Source organism: Parasteatoda tepidariorum, chromosome 8 (genome assembly GCF_982258835.1).
Source record: "Parasteatoda tepidariorum strain Cologne lab strain chromosome 8, Ptep-v5.0, whole genome shotgun sequence".
Taxonomy (NCBI): Eukaryota; Metazoa; Arthropoda; class Arachnida; order Araneae; family Theridiidae; genus Parasteatoda; species Parasteatoda tepidariorum.
Window position 1 is genome coordinate 95,551,697 of NC_141762.1, and position 22,047 is coordinate 95,573,743.

The 22,047-nt window shown below is 30.5% G+C and overlaps 1 protein-coding gene across 1 annotated transcript; it reads left to right on the top strand.

The window, feature by feature from the left end:
• Positions 1 to 228: 228 nt before the first annotated feature.
• LOC139425609 (uncharacterized) lies at positions 229 to 19,193 on the top strand. Its single transcript, XM_087169445.1, has 2 exons — positions 229 to 375; positions 16,896 to 19,193. Exons 1-2 carry the CDS (start codon positions 345 to 347, stop codon positions 19,055 to 19,057), a joined length of 2,193 nt encoding a protein of 730 aa, XP_087025571.1. The 5' UTR covers positions 229 to 344; the 3' UTR covers positions 19,058 to 19,193.
• The last annotated feature ends 2,854 nt before the right edge of the window (positions 19,194 to 22,047 follow it).

Consider the following 22,047-nt stretch of genomic DNA (forward strand, 5'->3'; position numbering starts at 1 on the left):
TATTTTTTTTTTTTATGTAGAAGGAGCAAAAACGATTCCTTGTCCATTTCTCAAAAGTATTCAGAATAAATGTGAATTTACTAGTAAGCCAGTATATTGTTGTTTTAGAACGCAGCAATCGAAAAAGTAGATAAGAAACGATTCGTTTGAGAGTTAGTAAGGTGTGGTTATTCAAGGAAGTGAACAATTGGTAGTCGACATTGATGAATGGGCAACATATTCATTTAAGAATAAATTGCTCTAAAGTGCACGGGGTTTAATCTTATGACTGCAAGGATCCTCAAGAAAAGAAGCATAGTTTAGTGTATTCAGATGAAAGTGAGTAGGTGTTTAAAATCGTTAGAATGGGAAGTTATGCTATTGGAAATGATAATGGTAAGTACTTATACCCATTCTATATATATTTAACTGAAATATAATAGGATACTATTAAATAATTTTTAATGCGAAGATTTATTTTCGGTAATAAAATTTATATATATATATATATATATACATGATAATTAAGATTTCACATAGGATCTTCTAGTCCGTCTAATAATTTCGCCAGGGACTATAGTTAACTGAATTATAATAAAATACTAGTAAATAATTTTCAATGTAAAGATTTATTTTTAGTAATAAAATTTACTGAATTGTAATTCGAAATAGATAATGATTTCCTCGCTAATTTTAGGATATGTATATATATATATCGGAGATGTTGTTTCTTTCAGATGTTGATGTTGTTAGATGTTGTTTATATTATATATATTTCATGCATTATATATATATATATAATGCATGAAATATATATAATATATGAAATATATATATATATATATATATATATATATATATATATATATATATATATATATATATATATATATATATATATATATATATATATATATATATATAGTATATATATAATCCACAATTTCTGGCTATTGAGACCAGATTAAGAAAAAAGTAAGAAACGAAAGTTAAAAATTTTTACTAAAAAGTATAATGCAGATTATATAATTATTATACAAAAAATTTTAGTAAAATAAGTCATTATTTTATTGTAATCGGGAATTCATTTTTTGATAGTTTATTAATACATTGCTAATCAGCATGTGTTGATTTATTTTAACGCATCATCAAAATTGTTATATGTCAGCCATTACGACTAGGTTTCGAAAATTTTTAAGAAATACAATTCGATTATTTGTATTGTAAATAAATATGCTATAATAATATTTTAATTTTTTAGCAAGAAGAAAAACATAATTGCATTTAAATATTGAATGTGAATTTCATAAGTGATATTTTAAAATATTATATAAATAAGATAAGTCCAATTTCGTTAGAATTATAATGCAAATAGTTTATAATTCTTGATTTATGGATTTAATTAAATTTCCGTCATCAACGTTTGAATATATCAGTAATTGCGACGAATTTAGTTAAATAACAACAGTTTTTTTTAAGAAGAAAATCTAGTTTTAGACACTTTTTTTTTAAAAAAAAATAATTATTATTTCTGAACAAATTGCTTAAGCTTATCATTTAATTATATTCATTGCTATTTTCAAGTAAAATTTTATTTCTGAAAAACATGCTTATTTGGAAAATATAAAAATGTATTACTTAAGAGCTGTTGAAATCAAAGCGAGGAGAAATCACACAAATAATTTATTCTAAAATATATAAAATATTTTTGATAACAAAAATTCGACTAGAATATGTTACTTTAGGGTACCATCAATTGGCATAAAATAATTAAAGAGTTTCATAATTAAATTGCACGTCAATTAAATGTAGTTGTAATAGAGGGCACAAATAATATCCCACAATTTTGACATGCACTGTCATTTATGCTAAATTCTGTGATTTGGACCATCCTAAACATTATCTTTAATTTTATTTTGTATTATCACAGCTTAAGGAATAATAAATTATTGTCAGACTTTTAAAGTACCAACCCTTTTTTAAGTCCAAATAATGCATCGTAACAGAATCACGCTTGGCATTTATTTTTATTAATTTTTATTAATTGTATTATTTTATTTTTATGAATTGCTATTTTTAAGAACATTTTTCCTTTTTGCTAAATATGCTTAATTGGAAAATATAAAAATGCATTACTTAAAAGCTACGATTATTGCATATTTTACAGCCTCCCTACTTTTTATTTTTTTTTTTTTTTTTTTTGCTGAATAGAGAACTAAATGCCTAAAACAATTTTTTCAATCCTGAAACATCAGCCGTGTGTAGTTTTTCAGCAAAACATTTTTATCTTTTGTTAAACTTCCGATGCAGCTATTTTATACTTCTAGTACTTGAGAAGAGAATTTAAATTAAATACTTATTTTGAATAAAACAGCTTATGCAGGTGTGTAAGTATTAAAATAGGTTTTTTCTCGAAACTTTTTAATCTTTTTACACACAGTTAGGTTGGAAGAGTATAAAAGCAGCACGTTATGTTATTTTTTATATTTTTCATGTTATTCACGTTACTCGTGTTATGCATTTTATATCTTGCCTGTTATTATTACCAATCAAAATAAAGATACACTTAATTTCTTTTATGACATAAAATATTTTTTAATCAAATGCCCCATGAATCTTAAAAACTGTCATTAATTACCGGAATGAATTATAATTTGGGACATAAATTCGTAATTAAACTAATTAGTTTAAAAAACAAATAGGGGAGAGTCGGGTAGCCCCGCCCAGCGGGTACCCGCGCCCACTGTCAATTTCATATGTATAGAATATTTTTTCAAGTCAATGGGCCATCGGACATTAATTTTTATATTAAAAAAAGATTCTTTTCAAAGTTTCATGCATTTATGCAGCTGTTAACATAGTAAACAATAGTTTTGAAAATATGTTGAATACAGTAGTATTGAAATTAAGAAAAATTGGTTGAATGTTTCGATTAAACTTCATTTTAATACTAAAAAAATAATTTTTTCTATACATACAGCATTAAAGTATGTAGTCTTAAGTTTAATTTGCCCAAAGAAAGAAGTCCATATGCGAAAAATTGCTCGAGTAATTACAAATGTATAAAAAAATTGGATTTCGGGTAGCTCCGCTCACACGAATGTCGGGTATCAACGGTCAATTTTATTTCGTCGATAAATGTACGGTTGCAAAGATTATTATTTTATTGCTTCAAATTTGAATGTTATATTCATTTTTAACAACAAATAATGCTGCTATTAAATGATGGAATTCACTAAAAGTATATAAATATGTATTAAATAAAATAATTTTGTGATAAAAATGATAAACGAGGTTTACCTACTGTCAATACATTGGTCACTTTCATTTACACCTGAAAAAACAGTCAAAACACATAATTTTTGTAACTGGGAGGGGCAACCCGACAAATTTTGAAAAGAGCTGAAAAACATGTTTTTTTAAATTTCTATTTTTTTAAGTTAAACTATTCTTTTTGGTTTATTCTTTTTGCATTATTTAATTAGATGATAAAACAATAGAAACATACAAAAATATTGATTATTACTCATTATTATGCAGAAATATAAGCAATACTCCTTAAGTGAGCGGGGCTACCCGACTCTCCCCTACGTATACTTTGTTAGTGATGTTTACCAGGTATTTATTAGAAATAAATTTCTTAAAATTCTAGTGCACTAGTACCTAATGTAATAAGAAAATGAGGTATAACTACCACTAATAATATTACATATCTATTCTGTAGTATTAACTCGATTCTATATTGAGGTACTGTTTGATAGACGAACGTTGACATAGTTGATTCAAACACACCCCACTAAACATTACATTAATTTCAACGTCTTCAAATCGATGATGTTATAGGTACTTAAATTGCAGCTCGTTACAAAAGCCGTTATCAGTTTTCTATATTATCAATTCAAAAAAAGGTGTAGGCTATCTTTTTATATAATTTACTCAAATGAGTAAATTTCGAATAGTTAAACTAATGTCATAAAAAATTTCTTCAGAACTTTTCTTAGTTAGGACTTGGAATAACTTTCCTAGACAAATTTGACTTATTTTAGAGTTCAAAATAAGCAGCTGATCAGATAAAATGTTATTACTTGCTTTTAATACATGAGATAAATACGGTTCGTGTCGAGAACTTGACAAATAGCCCTTGAAAGACCATCCTTGACAACTAGTCAGGTGGTCAACTTACTAGGATGCTTAATTTGATATATTTTACTGTGCTGTACTATCCATGATAAAAAGTAAAAACAAAGTTTTTGTACAAATACATTTGTAGATTCAGACGTTTCTAAATATTTTTCTTTAAAAATCTGTCAGAGAAAAGCGAAATCAAGTTGTTTAAAAAAATGTACATAATTGCTTCTTATTTAAAGTCAACATATTTAAATCAAGTATTTCAAACAAAGTGTTTTACACATAACAGCCCTCATCGAGGTAAAAGAGAAGATATAAACTTTGTTATATTTATATTCTTATAATCATGTTGCGTGTGGGTCATTAGTACTTCTATGCATCACCTACTGCGGATATGATGAAGTACATCACTGAATTTTGAACTTGAACTTGAACTGGTGTAGCATACAAAGTGCCTGTCCGCGAAGCGGACAATTGACTTTTCCATCTGAGATAGTGCCCGTGGGCGCCTGTAATGGTGGCGATGCAGTGATGAGTAGAGTGGCGAGCGAAAACGCAGAAGCGGGAGTCACAAATTAGTTTATACTAAAAGCGATAAGTCCTAATATATGATGGTATCGATGAAGTGAGAGTGGCAAAAGAAATTTAGGTATAAAACTAGGGGTGGTATGCTCGCGAGTCAAGGATCACCCTTCTGGTCATTTCCCCTCTCTGCGAGCATCCATAAATATAAAGGGTGGCCACTATTTGTAGTACTTTGATAAGATACAATCAGAGAGCAAGAATGCAGTGATTGGGTTGTGGTTTTTCATATCCACAATAAGCTGTTTGTTCAGTAGGGTGTTAAACCCTCCTGGGTCATTATTTTTAGATTTGCTATAGAAACTAGCATTTAATTTGTTAATAAAACTCATAATAGGGTCTATGTTAAGGTCTTTTCTGATATTAATGTTAGGCAGGTATCTAGGTGCACCAGTAAGGCGTCTTAGAATTTTGTTTTGAACAGTCTCCAGTTTTTTGGTCTGGGTTTTGTTGATTATATTGCCCCAGGCGGGGCAGGCATAGGTGAGGATTGGCCTTAGGCACTGCAAGTATAGCAGACGCTTGAGGTTAATTGGGAGTGAAGAGTTTGCATTGAGTAAAGGTTTAAGGCAGTTATACGCTGCATAGGTTTTATTAATAATACTTTGTAGGTGGAGATTCCACGTGAGTTTGTCATTAAAGGTAACTCCTAAGTAAGTAGCCTTATTCGTGATTGGAATTTTGTTATTAAAGAGGATGACGTCACTTTTAATTTTTTTGTGCCTTTTTTTCCTCCTAATGATCATAAGTTGAGATTTCTCAGTATTAATCGCTATTTTATTGTTGCGACACCAATCTTCAATTGGGGGCATATGTTCATTAAGGCTTTTAACAGCATTATCTGGGTTTAATGATCTCATAGCAATTGCTGTGTCATCAGCATAAAAAGCGATAAAATAATTCTGATTTGTGTAGTTAATGGGAAAATCGCTGGTGAAAATTAAGTACACTACCGGTCCCAGGATGCTACCTTGTGGGACTCCGGCACGTATAATTCTTTTATTTGAGAGCTCACCATTAAGCTTAATTTGGAATGTCCTATTTGTTAGGTATGAGTTAAGAGTCTTAATAATATCAAATGGTAAATTTTGATTTATTAATTTAACAATTAATGCTTCATGCCAGACGCGGTCAAATGCTTTGGCCACGTCCAGCATGAGCAGTGCGGTGGATTCATTTTTAAAGATACCATCACTGGCAAAATCAATTAACCTGATTAATTGTTTCGTAGTTGAGAGTTGCTTGCGGAACCCATATTGTTCCTTCGGAATGAAAGTTAATAGAGGTTCTAATCTAGTCATAATAATCCTTTCAAAGATTTTCCCCAAAGTGGGGAGAAGGCTAATAGGTCTAAAATTATTTGGGTTCCTTGAGTCTTTATTTGGCTTAGGAAACAGAATAATTACTGCATTTTTCCAAGCAGTGGGGAAGTATGAGTTATTTAGGCACGCATTATAGATATTTAAAATGTCATTGATTTTATTAGTTGGCAGATTTTTAACCATTTTGTTATTGATGTTGTCTTGGCCTGGTGCCTTTCTATTATTTAATTTTTTAATGTTATTGGTTAATTCGTCAACAGTAACATTATTAAGGTTGTTTGGAGTGTGATTATTTTTAGTCAAGTAATCATTATAATTACGAATGATATGATAATCATTAGAGGGGTTCGACAGCTCGGTATTAAGAGTAAACTGTTTCTCGATTGTATCGGCGAAGATATCCAGTTTGTCTTTGTTGCTATATATATTATTTCCGTTGTGGACTATCGGTTTATTGGGAGTCTTGATAGTCCTTAAAGATTTACTAATTTTCCAGACTGACTGATCGTTAATGTTTAAGTTTGCAACTTTCTCGTTCCAGCAGTCGTTCCTGTGTTTACTACACATCTCTTTAATCTCTTTAATGAGTCTATTGAGTTCAGTTTTATCCTGTGGGTTCCTATGTTTCTGCCACTGTTTTCTAACATAGTTTTTGTAACTAATAGTCTCTTTAATATTTCTGGGCAGTTTTTGGTAGTTATCATTAGTGAAAATGTCGAAGGATGCATCTTCAATGGCCTTTTGAATATCTGTTGTAAGTTTATTAATGTTGAGATCAATATCGTCGATAGAGGTTGGTTGGGTATATTCATCTTGAAGAATGAGGGTGTTGTAGAAGAGATCCCAGTTGATGCTCTTTTTGTGTACAATAGTGTTGTTATGCAGTCCAAGAATTGCTATGACCGGCACATGGTCGCTCGATAGTTCAGTCATAGTGTAACAACCAAATTGAGTATTGTTGTTAACTAGGAAAAAGTCCAGTAAATCAGGTTGGTGAGAGTCATTATACGGAAAGTATGTAGGTTCCATTGGAGTAATAACAGTCAGGTTTTTGTCTTTAACAAGTTCGTGAAGTTTAACGCCATTCTGGTTATTGATTCTGGCTCCCCAAATGGTGTTCTTGGCATTATAGTCGCCACCTACAATGCAGTTATACATTGGGTCTATAATTTTTTCTAAGATATCCTTACTAATAATATTATTATGTCTGTTATATAGGCTGGTAATTTTAACACGATTTGTGTTACTCAGGTATAGTAGTATGGATGTTTCTTCATAGCCATTTTCAGAACTTGAGCTATATAAAACTGAGTTGAGTGATTTTTTAACAAAAATGGCTGTTCCGCCACCTCTGAAAGTTTTTCTGTCAGTCTTGTAGGTATTGTAATTTACAACATTAAATTTGTTGCAGGCATTTGCATGGGTTTCCGTGATTAAGGCAACGTCAATGTCATTATCAAAAAGGAAGTTTGTAAATTCACTAAATTTAGTGTTGAGATTCGCTGCGTTCCACAGCATTATTTGAAGTGGTTTTCTGCGTATATTTTGTCTATCCATGATTAGTATTGTTTATTTCCTCATTTATTCTGTTTACGGCTTCACTTAGAGCCGGTAGTCTGTTTGCAGCGTTAGCTATTGCTATTAGTCCGCCGAGTTCCTTAAAAACTTTTCTGGCTTCGTTTATGGCTGTTTTTAGATCTTGGGCTTCACTGCTTATCACAGCTTGAGCGTATGTTCTATTTTCATAGATTCTATTTGCACTTTTGTGAGGTTGTTTTTTGGATTGTGGTGCCGCAGGAAATTTTGGGCAGCCTCTATAGCTAGCTGGGTGGGAGTCGCCGCAGTTACAACATTTGGGGGACTCTTCTTTTAATTTTTTACATTCGCTAGTTAAATGTTCTTGGCCGCACTTCACACAGCGTGGTGGGAGGTGACATGAGGTAGCAGAGTGATAAAAGTTTTGGCATCTATGACACTGTGCCACTGCTCCTGTTTTGTTTTTATAGTTTTCCACTTTGACTTTTAGATTTTCTAGGTGAAGCACATTATATATTTCTTTGTAATGCTGCTCTCTTTTTAGAGTGAGTAGGATCAATGGGAGTTTTATAATTTCTCCGTTTTTTCTTTTTGTCATTCTCTTAATATTGATAATCATTGGGAAGTCAGGTTTTATGCATTCATGTACCCAGTCTTCACTAAGTTCAATCGGAACACCTCTTAGTACAACCCTTAGATTTCTTTCAGAGGGGAGTAAATATGTATAGAAACCAATGTTCTTATCTTTTAGATAATGCAGAATTTGTCTGTGCACGTTATCATTGAATGGCTTTATATTATAGTTTCCATAGGACTCTTTTGCGAGGAAATCTTTAATTCCTTTCTCCTTGGTGAATTCACTGAATTTTTCATAATCAAACTCGCCGCTATTTTTGATAACTATAGGGGGCGGTCTTTTTTGTCTACCGACTGTTTTAAAGTCTTGTTCTTTTGGAGTATTTTCTTGCGTTTCCATAATTTCTGATATGTTATCTACTTCTGATATGTTATCCATGGGTTCATCAGTAGTGGCTATTCTTTTACTTAAGCTTTTTGTAGGAGAGGCTTTTCTCTTTTTTGTAAGATTTTTGGCTGGAGAGTCTACAGTATTATTCTCCATATCTACCGAGCTATCTATTTCCTCAATATTATCCCCACCTAGTACTAAAAATTTATTAGTTAGGGGAATTTGAGTCGTTTGCATAGTAAAAGTATTTTTATTATTCTTAGGATTTTTTGCCTTAAAGGGGATTAAGTTATCTGGGTTTGGATTTAAATTATCTAATTTGTTTTGACTTCCGCGACCTTCGCGACTCGCCTTAGCTCTACGTGCAGGCTTGGAAGATCCGTTCTCAAGGGCTTGGTCATTCAGCTCCTCATATCTGGTTTTGTAGTTTCCTAGTTCAGCTATTTTATCTCCGCATTTCGTAACTTGGTCTTTGAGCTCTTTAATGTAGCCAAATAGACAATCGAACATCTGTTTTAACTTTTCATCTATATCCATTTGAGAGGTAGCAAATTTAATATTATCTACTACTTGTCCTATCGTAGTTAGGTCATTTGAGGGCTTAAAAATGGTGACCTCATATGAATGGCCAGTCTTGTCTTTAAAGCTAATTTCTACGTCACTAACCCTAACCATGTTGGGTACTAAAGGGCTCCCAGGAGATCCGTACAGTTCTGGCGTAGCCGTCCCTGCCGGTGTCTCAAGGGTGCCCAGTAGCCCCGCATCCTGTGCCTGTGACAAGGCCGCGTTTTCCATTTCCCTTTCGTTAACGGGCCCTAAAAAGGGCCGGGGTGAATGGATAAACTCAGGAAGTTTGGTAACTAAGGGCGGGATGTCCGACCGTTCGGGGGTCTGGCCCCCGCAACACTCGGACTGACCCACGCCAGTAGTACCGCCGCTGTCGAAAACATCCGGATCATGAGTGGACATCCTTCTCTGACCGAGTCTGAAGTCTGAATGACTGAATTTTGTATTATTTGTACTCTATTTATATTTGCGTCTTCCTCATTGCCGTTTATCAGCAAGTGATGTAAAGTGCGTATCTTGATCCTGATTGGTTGTTCAAAAGTAGCATTTTTGATAGCAACTATTCTTTCTATTTAATTTCGAGAAAGCCTAGCACGTCAAGTGTCAATTCTTTTAAGTGACACATTCTAAATTCTTTCACAGAGATTTCAATTCTTTCTCTATATCAGAGACTTAACAGAAAGACAGACACGAAGCTATGTGGAACATAAAAGAACTAATTATGCAAAGAAGTTTTCCAGGTACTCAGAACAAAAATATATCACGGTCAGAGTAAAATACATGAACAGAGAATAAATCCAAGTTAAGTAAAAAAAAAAAGTAGATTTGAAAGAATTTATATTTCAACTAATTCGATGTGCGACACAGCTCTGTATTAATTAACTTAACGATAATTAGCATTCTAACTTATGCATAGAGAAACTTAGCTCTTCTTAATTAACCCATTTTGTTGAGAAAGATTAGCTGACGTCATAAGACACATGTGTGGGAATGGGAAGTCTTCTTCTTAAAGTGCAAGTGCCCAAATGTAACACTGATAAACATTTGTAATTATCTGTCCAGACAGAAGTTTTTAAATTACACCAAACCAATGAATATTGTACCAAATTAAAATAATTAGAATTGATATAGTGCAAAAGAAAAGAATTTTTACAATTTGAAATACAAGACTTTTAACTAATGTAATCATATAGTTAATGATCACCAAGTTGCTGTCTGTTATGATAATCATACTGAATGTTTTGAAAAAGAATGGCCATCTGCAGAATTTATTTTATTTTTAACACCAATTCTAACTTATGCTCATAAAGAAGTATGTATGATTAGTTTTGAATCAAATACTCATTGTTGTCTGTCTGTTATGATAATAATGAATGTTCTGAAAAGGGATATCCATTTGCAGAATTTATTTTATTTTTAACACCATTTCTAACTTATGCTCATAAAGAAGTATATATGATTAGTTTTGAATCAAATACTCATTGTTGTCTGTCTGTTATGATAATGATAATGAATGTTCTGAAAGGGAATGTCCATTTGCTGAATTTATTTTATTTTTAACACCAATTCCAACTTATGCCCATAAAGAAGTATGTATGATTAGATTTTGATCAAGTACTCATTGTTGTCTGGCTGTTATGATAATGATAATGAACGTTTTGAAAGAGAATGGCCATTTGCTGAATTTATTTTATTTTTAACACCAATTCTAACTTATGCTCATAAAGAAGTATGTATGATTAGTTTTGATCAAGTACTCATTGTTGTCTGTCTGTTATGATAATGATAATGAATGTTCTGAAAAGGGATATCCATTTGCAGAAATTATTTCATTTTTAACATCAATTCTAACTTATGCTCATAAGGAAGTATGTATTATTAGTTTTGAATCAAGTACTCATTGTTGTCTGTCTGTTATGATAATGATAATGAATGTTCTGAAAAGGGATATCCATTTGCAGAAATTATTTCATTTTTAACATCAATTCTAACTTATGCTCATAAGGAAGTATGTATGATTAGATTTTGATCAAGTACTCATTGTTTAAATTCAAACTAAATGCTTCTTTTTTTATGAATTTAAGAGACTCCAATCTTCAATTCCCGTTTCTGTTTCCTTTTCATCATTGCTTTTTTTTCATTATCCGTCGATAAAAACGATCATTTTGTTTATAACCTATATAATTATAATAATTTTATGTAAACGCAGTTTATTAACATGTTAATTCAACGAAATGAATGGATACCTAGATTTAAAAAATAATCAACTGTAGTTGAGAAAAAAATTATACTTTAAGAATACAGAGCGATAAGAAGTAATAAATAAGAAGTAATTTTACTTGCTAAAAATATATATCATGTGTACATAATAATATGTAACGATTACCTTAAATCATATAACAATTCAAATAGGAAACTGTTTTTTTATTCTTCTCTTGAGCCTTTTATATAGCTTAAAAAATTCAATACAAATGCTAAAATTTATGCCTGGCAACATTTAACCAGTCTCGCTTTTATTACATTCATTTTCTTATTAAAGTTTACATCAAGAAAAGAGCGAGCTTATAAAATTAAGATCTCGAGGGGAAACTTTTTTTTCTAAAATGATAGTCATTGGTTAATGCGAGAAAAACTGAAAAAAAAATGACTAAAAGCGGCACTTAAAATTGAAATAACTTTCGAACAAATAGAAATTCCGGTTAACTAATCACCTGAAGTTCATAAATAAGAATGGTCTTTTCAGCATATAAATTTCTGGAAATTGCAGAGAGTAGTACAATTTTATAGTACAATTTTATTCTCTCGAGCAGTTTTCCTCACATTTTGTAAATTCAAGTTTCCAGGTGTCTGTTTTTGCAGAATGAAACAAAATGTAACTTACAGAAAAAAGAGTGAAAAATTAGAGAGAGAAGATAATTTCAAATGAATTATAATTTCGAAAAAATATAAATAAATTCATCTCGTCAAATTTCAATTTTGCAGTTACATTCCCTTGGGATTCAAAGTAACCAGCATGGTATTTTTTACAAACTTAACAGTTAATAATTTTCGAACGAATATTCAATTGTTTTTATTGTACTCCTTGTACATATATTTTTCATACCACTGTAATTTCAAGATTCGATATCTTAGTTTTTTCCTCAATCTATGGTTTATTCCTCAAGATCTAGCTACAAGTTAGACCAAGAGGTCATGAATACTTATCACATTCTACCAAGATCTTTTAGTCAAAATTTAAAAGCGCGTTTGCTTTGTCCGATGCAGCCCATGTTGAACTAGCAACGCATTCATTCTCTGTTTCACTCTCGGCTACCGCGATTTTTCTAATTTTGCTTCTCAATTTCATTTTCCATTTTTTTTAAAGATACTTTCTTGTTTTTTTCTTGTTATTTTTTTTCCTTATTCACGTCTTGCGAATCTTGAGAATGGGCTCCTATTATAGAGCGCATGAAATATTTGCTTTAAACATAGAATGAAAATGGCAATAAAAGTTTACAGTTTTCGACAGCTTAAAAATAAGCGCCCAAGCCTGCCAAACAAGAATGTCTCCGTGACGTGAACTCTGGTAACAAAGTATATTAAAGCAAAATACTGAACGAGGTATTAAAATAAGTTATACATAAGAAGACGATTTAAATTGAATAATAATTAAATTGAAAAAAAATATTACAAGATTAGTTAAAACTATCTGAAAAATCAATGCAATAATTTTTTTTTACTGCTTATCGTAAAAATCAATTTTTTTATGGATGTCAAACAATTTGGTCTTCAATTGATATTTCAAAAGTTGAATGAGACAGTCACTCTCTGAATCAGAGTTAAGCAGTTACAAGGTCAATTATTTCGAGCAAATTAACGTCTCCGTTCTACTTGAAATTTTTTGAAAATGTATTTTTTGTTTATCAAACCAAAATTTATCTGAATTTTAGTGTATACTTCAAAGCATATTTCAATAGAGTTTATTTTTTGCAACCTTCATTATTTTTATTATTTGCTTACATTCACAAAGGTTATGTGATTTAATGCATAAATAGTATAGGGCTTTTAAAAGTTATGGGACCTAATAGTACTTTATTTAAATATAGAAATAGTACTTAATTTTAAATTTATTTATTATAAAATGAAGAAAGTAAGAACTAAAAAAATGAAATATTAATTTAGCTTTCATGCGTGTACTTTGCATGCAAAGTATGAGAACTCCACTTTCGCGATCATATCGAAACAAAACAAAGTTTAAAATAAAAAAATGATGCGTGTTGCGAAGATAAAAAATGTATAATAGATATCCTTAATGGTAATTAAAACGTATAAATTGTTCGATCTGCTAGACTTGTAAAAAGCTTGTACTTCATGATCGAAGCATATGATTGTTTGCATTTCTTTCCGGAATATTCTTTATGGATGAATCCATACACTCACAAAATGTAACTAACTTTTTTGCAACTAACTAAAAAATTTAAATAAAGTAAAAGAAACGAAAATCCTCGAGCCGCAGTATTTAAATTATGTTTTTATTAAGTTCTCCAATGACATTGTATTTACAGTATTTTACACAAATATGAAAGAGGAATTTTTTGCTTCTAGAAAGTCATTCATTGATGGTTATGTGGTATTTTTCAGACAGCTGGATATGGAATTAATGACCTTTTAATTTTTCTAAAATGCTGTTTTTTCTGAAATAATATTTCATGATTTTATATTTTTGTACTTGAGCATATATTCAAGGCATATGCCTGACTGAGATATACGTTATGTAGAAAAACCATTTAAAGTTCCTTAATCCTTGAAGATGACATTTTTTTATAGCAATCAATAAAATCGAAATCAAATGCATCGACAAATTTAAAAGCAGCAAGATGTTTTTTTAATTTAGTAACAAGTTTGATTATCAATAATTTTGAGCTTTCTTTCAGTAAGAGGTTGATGATAATTTAAGAACGAGCATTTTACTTAAAGTAAAACCTAAATAAATTGCTAAAAAATAGTATATTATTGAAAAAAAAATCGACGTGGCAGAGTATAAGTATTGAAGAATGAAAAAAATATCATTCATTATTTGGTCAAACGGCTGTGGGAAGCACGCGCTTCCAGGTAATTAAAAAAACTAGTGCGCTGTGCCCCCTGCTCGCTAACGCTCGCCAACCCCCGAAAATTGCTACGCAATCTTATATGGTTTGCTTTGCAAACCAAGCTCGCTTCGCTCGCTACTAACTTAGGTACATTGCAAATGCACAAAATTCTAAGAATTCAAATCCATATAACAACTTTTTTTTTAAAAAAAAATTTACATCTTTTTAGTAAATACTAAGTCATTAAAATAAATTTGAATTCAAATAAATGACACGTAATTCGTTAAACCTATTAGAAATGTGCTATAGTATAAAATCTTAAGATAAAATTTCTAAAACTGATATCTCTTTAAAAAGGTTAAAATTTTGGCTATAATTAAGTCTATTAAAAATTTAAATAAGAGAAATTGCAATGGAAAAACCCTGCATAAACAAAACATTGAATTTCGGAAGAAATCTCGTTTAGTGAGAATGCTCTCTGTTGTCAAAAAATACAAAATAAACTGACCTCAAATAAAACTCCAAGGACATCGAATCAAATAATTAAGGAAACTACTATCACGTTTAATATAAAAGGAAGATTTATTAACTAAACAATAAAATTACAGCATCACAGTTCCAAAAAACAAATCTCACACTCACTCAAAAAAACAATTTACCTTCTAATTAGTCACCATAGCAACCACAAAACTCTTCTCGTTACCATGTATAAACTGATATATAATAAATAAATTATTTAACAAAAAATACGATGCGCATAAGCACATAATATTTTACACTCTGGTTATTTCCGTTTCCGTTTTTAGAAGCGCTATATGTTGAGCCACCCAATCTAGTTTTGGCATGTGACATTTTTAGCGGCAATTATTGGTTGATTTTCTAGCGTTGCCATTCGGAGAGTTGTAATGAGGCTTTTTTTTATCGCCGTGTAAGAGAAATATATATATAGATTATTTTAAGATTAAGACGAAATATTTAACCTTAAAAATCTTGGCACCATTCGGCAATTCTATTTTCTTGGTGGTGACATAGAATATCAAAACGCAATTTTAATTGCTTGATAATTTTAAATATATTATATCATATCAATTTATACGCGTGTATATTGAAATTGTATCCATTATTCAATAAACTTACTAAAAAAGGATTTATAAAAAAGCATATGTATTACCACATTTTATTTGAAGCATGATGTTATAGAACTCAACATCTGTTAATTATAAGGTTTTATTAGAACCTCTTTGCTAAATTACGAGTCAATTTTCGGATGACTTAAAAAGAAACATCGTATTTCATAATTAAAAAAGAAAAAGATTAACATTCGGCTATCAGCGGAAAAAAGATGAATGAAATTTTACGCTATGCATGCTGAAGTAAAGTTCCTCGTACATTAACCAGATTTAAATATTAATCTCCCCATTTAAATATTTCTACATTTTCACCAAATCACTTTTTAATAAGTAATTCATTTTAAATCCCAGCTTCTACTAAATAAAAACAGTTTAAACTTTAATTTTGCTATAGAAAAATACGTGGGGTTATATGGTATAAAAAAATTTATACCTCATAATTCAATTTTTTTTTATCCACAATTAAATTAAATAATTATTAAAAATTATTGTTTGAGTGAAATTATCTTTCGGTAGATAGGTTTCATAAATGAGTGCAAGTTTTTTTTTTCTCTTTTTCTTTTTTTTGTAATTGCTTATTTAATTACTAAAATATGACTAAAAACACAAAAATGGAAACTAACATCAAGGGACTAAAATTTCATCCATTCTCCAGACCAAACTATTAGGGTCACAATTTCCAGATCGCAGCTACCCCCTATATTTTGCAGGTCAGGGATCCAAATATGTTTAAAAAAAATTATGTTTATTCATGTTTGAGGTTACCCCTAGAAACCATTAAGATTGAAACTTAGTACGTGAAAATCCGACTATTAAAAAAAAAGTTACTCTTTTTTTTTTTTTTTTTTTTTTTTGCTCGCTGTGCAGTGAGAGCAGGTAAAACGAATCACACGGATTAACTTATTAATAATTCAAGGGAGGGAACTTAAATATGCTAATCAATTAGTGCAGGCTATATTTATAGTGACGAAATCAGACACTAAAACGTATTTTCTCTGAATTTCTTACAAAAATTATGCACTTCTGAACACAAATATGCATAGTTCATTGACTTTAACTTCTTTCTTTTTAAGTATTAAAATGTATTCATAGCATTTAGTATAACTAAATACGATTAATAAGATTTCTTAATGCGTATCGCTTTTTATGTAATGTCCACAGCTAAAAATTAAAATCTTTCCTCATGCTGCAAGTTCAAACAAAATATAGAGTCAATGATACCGTATATCTTATATACCAATATACGACTGCTCATATTTTATGCTAGCCACCTGAAATTACCATTTGATTGAACTACACGAAATTACCACTCCACAAAGAAGTAGTTAATAATTGGTATTCAAAAATATACTCATTAATCGATTTGTTAAAAAAAATCTTAAGTTTAAAAAAAAGTCTACAAATTTGAATTTAAAAAGAAAAAAAAAATCATAAAATAGTAACTAAATTGAATAAGACATAACCTGAGTATTGTAAGCAATACTTGATTTCTTCTTAGCATGTAGATTAAATGTATGACTTTGGTTCGTGATAAATTACGTATGCATTATGTTCTTTGAACTGTTTTCATTCGAATCTTTAATTCAAAACTAAAGTTAAAAATTGTATTTTACAGATGGAGTGTGCAAAGAAAAGAGATCTGAAAGCTGGACACTCAATGCTTCAAAAACAGAATCGACTGAAAGAGCTGACTTCATAAACAATTTTTCTGAACCTCTTTCCTTGCAGCGTATTGCAGTAGTGTCGATTGCAATTGGGCTATGGACGGCGCCTGATATAAGGAATGAAATGGCGTATTCTTTCTTATACGATTTTAAAAATATAGTTAAGATAGAGAGAAGAATAGTAGACGAATTGTCCAATACCTCTTTGCCCTCATCGCTGAAGACCGAAATCTCATACGTTATTCGACCCATTATGTTGCAGTTGTTGAAAGTGCTTGGTAGTTACGGTAGACTGACTGGATATCAAAGAAATCTCAGAGAGTATTACATAAAACATGGTACAATTTATTGGACAGTTGAGGGGACAGTTGACATAGTGAAATCCCTTACGGAACTATTCGATAATGAAAGCTTAGATAGTGGCCATTTGTATGAGATAGCCTGCTCTCACTGTTTAGAGGAATATGCTACAAATTTGTGGGAGAAAATTCCAGAGCAGAATAGAAACAGATATAGAATCGCTTCGGTAACGGATATATACTACGACGATTATGATTTGATAATATATTGGACATGTGTCCTCGAGAATAATTTAGGGAGTTTTCTAACTAGACTCATAGATCATGAAAACATATACGATGATAAGCTTAGTATTGATGTAAATATGATTGCTTATTCGATTCAATTTGCTAACATAGTTGCCCTAAAGTATTTTTGGAAAAAATTGTCGGAGCAGGAGAAAAACGATCATTTGAGTAAGTGGCTTTTGCAAGTTGCTGAATTCATGGAATTTGTAGAAGTTTCATTTTATCAGGGTTCTTCGGAAACTTTAGATGTTTTATGTTTTTTACTATCTCATGTCAATCGTAGAACTCAAATGACCGAATTTTTTCGGAATCATTCTCACGTATTAGTGTTTTTGTTCGAAAGTTGGCCATATCAAAGAATATTCTTGTCCACTATTTTTGAACTATTGGATAATCTTCAAGAAGACATTTATCCATGCATAATGCTAAATATAGGTTCTAACATGAGTAAAAGGGGAAATGAAATGATAATGTTTGAAGAAATATGGAGTGCCAGTCCTTTAAGGCTAAGACGATCACTTCTAAAAAATGAATTTCATTGCAAGGAAGTGTTGTTCTATTTGCTGGAATTAGAAAATCTGAGCATGGCTGTTAGGATATTAAATGATGCTTCCGAAGAAGAGATTAAACAATTTATCTGCTTCATGTTTGGTTGGCCGGAATTTAAGCGTGCTATTTATTCAAACAGTCTGAATTCACTCCACATGTTATTATCGAAATCTACCTTGCCACCAGAATGTTATCCCTATAAAATAAATCGCAACGTGCTGATAACATCGTGGCCTAATGAACCTAAATATTGGCATATTTGTATTGAGTGGATATACGATGGGAGCATCCAAGCAGTTGAATCTTTCTTGAGATGGGCTTATCAATCTGTAAAAATTGAAACATTTAAGAAAACAATATCATCTCCACATGTTATCTACTTAACATCAATATTCTTGTCCAATTATGAGCGTGTGGACCAGTTCATGAATTGGTATTTCCAGACGAGAGAGGAAATTCAACAATTTAAAGCAGACTTTTTGCGAAAAAGTGATAATTATTTTTTCAAGCAATTAATAGCAATGCCGTTCATTGTATCAAAAACAGAAGGTGATGTATTACAAAAATTCATAAACTACAACTTTTCTTCTCTTGAAAACATTGCAGAATTTCGACTTATTTGTCGTAGTTGCATAGAGTATGCACTGAGTAAAGGCTTTTTCGAAAGTGCCACCTTGCTTTTTAATGCATCTTTTGATAATATCAATGAAGCGAAGAGATACAAAAACGAAATTATACTTTCTGAGAAAAGAATTAAGAAGTTTCTAGTCTTAAATAAATCACTAACATATGTAGACTGGAATCATGCGAAAGAAATTGTAATGTGGTCGTCACCTCTAACCCTAAATACAGTCACAAATATAAAATCATTAATTCTGGAGCAAAAGACTAGTCACACTTTCCAAGATGAATTGATTCCACAGATTTCAGCTCTCCTTGATTTACTGGAGAATGTTGTTGAGAAAGATAGCAGTTGATAGTTGAACATTTTTTTGCGATCAAAAAAGAATGCAAATAAAATCATATTATCTGTCAAATAACAAATCATGTTCGCAGCGCAATCACTGTCAAACAATTAATTAACTTATAATAAATAGATGACTCAATTTTTTAGTGTTAGTTGTTTAATGTTAATAAAACAATATCCGTTATATATTATTTGTCACAAATTCTATAATTAATTTAATTGTTACAACTTTGATATTTTTATTTTCATTATACATGAAGAAAAATCAAAAATTTTACGTGATTTGTTTTTCCTCACTATTCCCAAAAAACAGTGTCACGAGGAAGATATACATACTGTCTCTGGCCAAATTATTCGATGCACTAAAATATTCTATTTAAATCTTAATTATCAGGTGATATTATACAGCTTTATTGCTTTTACGCTGCTGAAACTGGTTCGCACTAGTTTACTTTCGTGTATCAGTGGGTTAAACTAGACAATGTATAACATAAATTCGACGATTGGATAAATTAGATGATATATAATATAAATATAGAATACTTATTATATCAGGTATTGTATTAGTATATTAAAATAATTAGAACCAAATTATTAGACGCACTGTAGTTTTTTAATAATCGCATGCTTTACACGCGTTTATTCTATACTTTCATATTCAAGCGTACATGTAATGAGTTTTTATTCAGTAGATTTATTTCATTACAATGCTAACCAATTGATACAGGAACGTAGACAAGTACAGGCTGGTTTCATCCGTCCGCGTAAAAGCAATAAAATTTTATACTATATATATATATATATATATATATATATATGTGTGTGTGTGTGTGTGTGTGTGTAATGCCTCCATGTTGTGATGGCGCTGTCATCAAGGTAGATGTTGTAAAAAGGCAGAGGAGGGAATGCTCTGATGGAGAACGGAAGTGGATTGTTTGAGTGTCTTGGTTATAGTTCATTTTCTAATCTTTTACCATTATTAATAAATGTTTTTTTTTGTGTTGTAAACTGGTTACCATTTTTTTTTGACCAATTGTGATTTTATTAAGTATTTGAGTGAAGAAGGGAAAAAAAGGAAAATACATACGTAATATCACAATGTATATATATATATATATATATACATATATATATATATGGTCGGTATTTGTAGAGAAATGTTATTTAATTTACACACTACATACATTATATTCAAACGATTTATATAATTTGAAAATTAAAAGCCTTTCTCGTGAACTGTACACAATAAGATTAAATAAAATGGCTTTAGTTTGAAAAGAGGTAATTTTTAAAATCACACCATGTGAAGAAATCTTAGAAATTACGTCACAAAGTAGATAACGGATAACCCTACATCCCCAATAAATAAACCAAAAAGAAAAAAATTATTATAATAAGATTTGACTTCTTTTACTTTATATATATATAAAGGAAAAAGTTAAAATGTTTATTAATATTTGTAAATAAAAATTTTATCCAATGAAAATTCATGAAAAACCGAAAAATAATCATATAAAGAGAGAACGGAATTATATTCTGAACTAAGTAGTCAGAATTCAAAGTATGAGATTGAAGCGTAAATATAGAGTTGTGAGATATATTTTTAAGGCGCGTTGACAGATGTAAAAAACCACCTTTGGTTCCTCTGTTACCTTCTATTGAACCAAAAACTGTTTCAATAGAAGGTAACACAGTAAAAAACTTCAAAATAATTATATATTGTACTGGGTAATTCAATGTTCATATTTAATAAAATGCCGAATTTTTAATACAACGTTTTATTTTATGACTTTTTATCAAAATTAATAACATTTATTGAATAATTTTAATTACTTATATGAATATTTGAGCAGATTATTGGTAAGTTAAAAAATCTCGATTTTCCCCGAATTGTTTTTGTACATGAAAAATTAACAGTATAGATAACTAAAAGATTTTTATGCAAATGTATTGATTTGTTAATTTTGATGCTCAATAACTCAAAATCTCTCTCTCTCTCTCTGTATATCTTTATATTATAAGAAGAGAGTGGAATGATAACACATAGCCAATCACAGAAGACTTCTGGTTAGTAACGCACAAAACAGCCAATCAAAATTGAGAACGCATGTGTGTGAAAAGGTAATAATTCTTAACAATGCTGCCGGCAGAAATGTTACAACTAAACTTACCAGTTAAAGCTTGTTGTGATTTCTATTTTGTATTGAATGTGTGAAATATATTGATTCCTCTATTATCAGAGATTACTTTAAAATACTCATATCTTTGTTACATAAAATGGATCGCCGTGAATATCTTTTACTTACTTTTAATTGTTTATTACTTACTTTCAAAAAACTGTTCAGACAGAAATATTAATTAACAGTTCATATTTGAGATATTTCTTAAATAATACATAAAAGTGCAAGTCATTGGTTCACAAAATAATGTGAAAAGAAAGATCAATGAAAAATGTACATAGCTAGGTTTCGTGAATATCCAGAGATCTATAGTAAATAATTTTAATTTTATTGTTTTCACCTTATTTTTTTAGGTTAAAATATATTTGAGGGTGCCCTTTGGCGAAATTGGCGACTTATGTTTGGCGCCATTCCTGTTTGCGGGACACTGTGGTATCAGGAATGGCGGCCAAAATTTTATAAAATTGTAATGAACCTAATATAAGCAAAATTAATTATCACAATAAAATGAATTTTGAATCGAAACAAAAATTAAAGGAGTAAGCACAGAAAGAAAAGGAAAAGAAAAAAACTCACTTCTTCATTAAGCTTTGAATATCCCCTGATTTAGGTGCACAGAATTCTGTAATAGCAGTTAGATACTGTCTAAATTTATCATGAATAGAATCTGTGTACCTCCATCGCCACATAAATTCGGCGAAATACGAATCGAAAATGGCGTCCGTGTTACTGGACTGGCTGTGACATTTTTTTATAGTCCATTTTTATGACTGCCCACATACCTTTGATCTTACTGAACATAAGCAAAAGTAACCTTACC

Coding starts and splice junctions, on each gene's coding strand:
- LOC139425609 (XM_087169445.1), top strand. CDS start 345: ATGGGAAGTTATGCTATTGGAAATGATAATG. Junction 376..16,895: donor TGCTATTGGAAATGATAATG/GTAAGTACTTAT, acceptor TGTATTTTACAG/ATGGAGTGTGCAAAGAAAAG.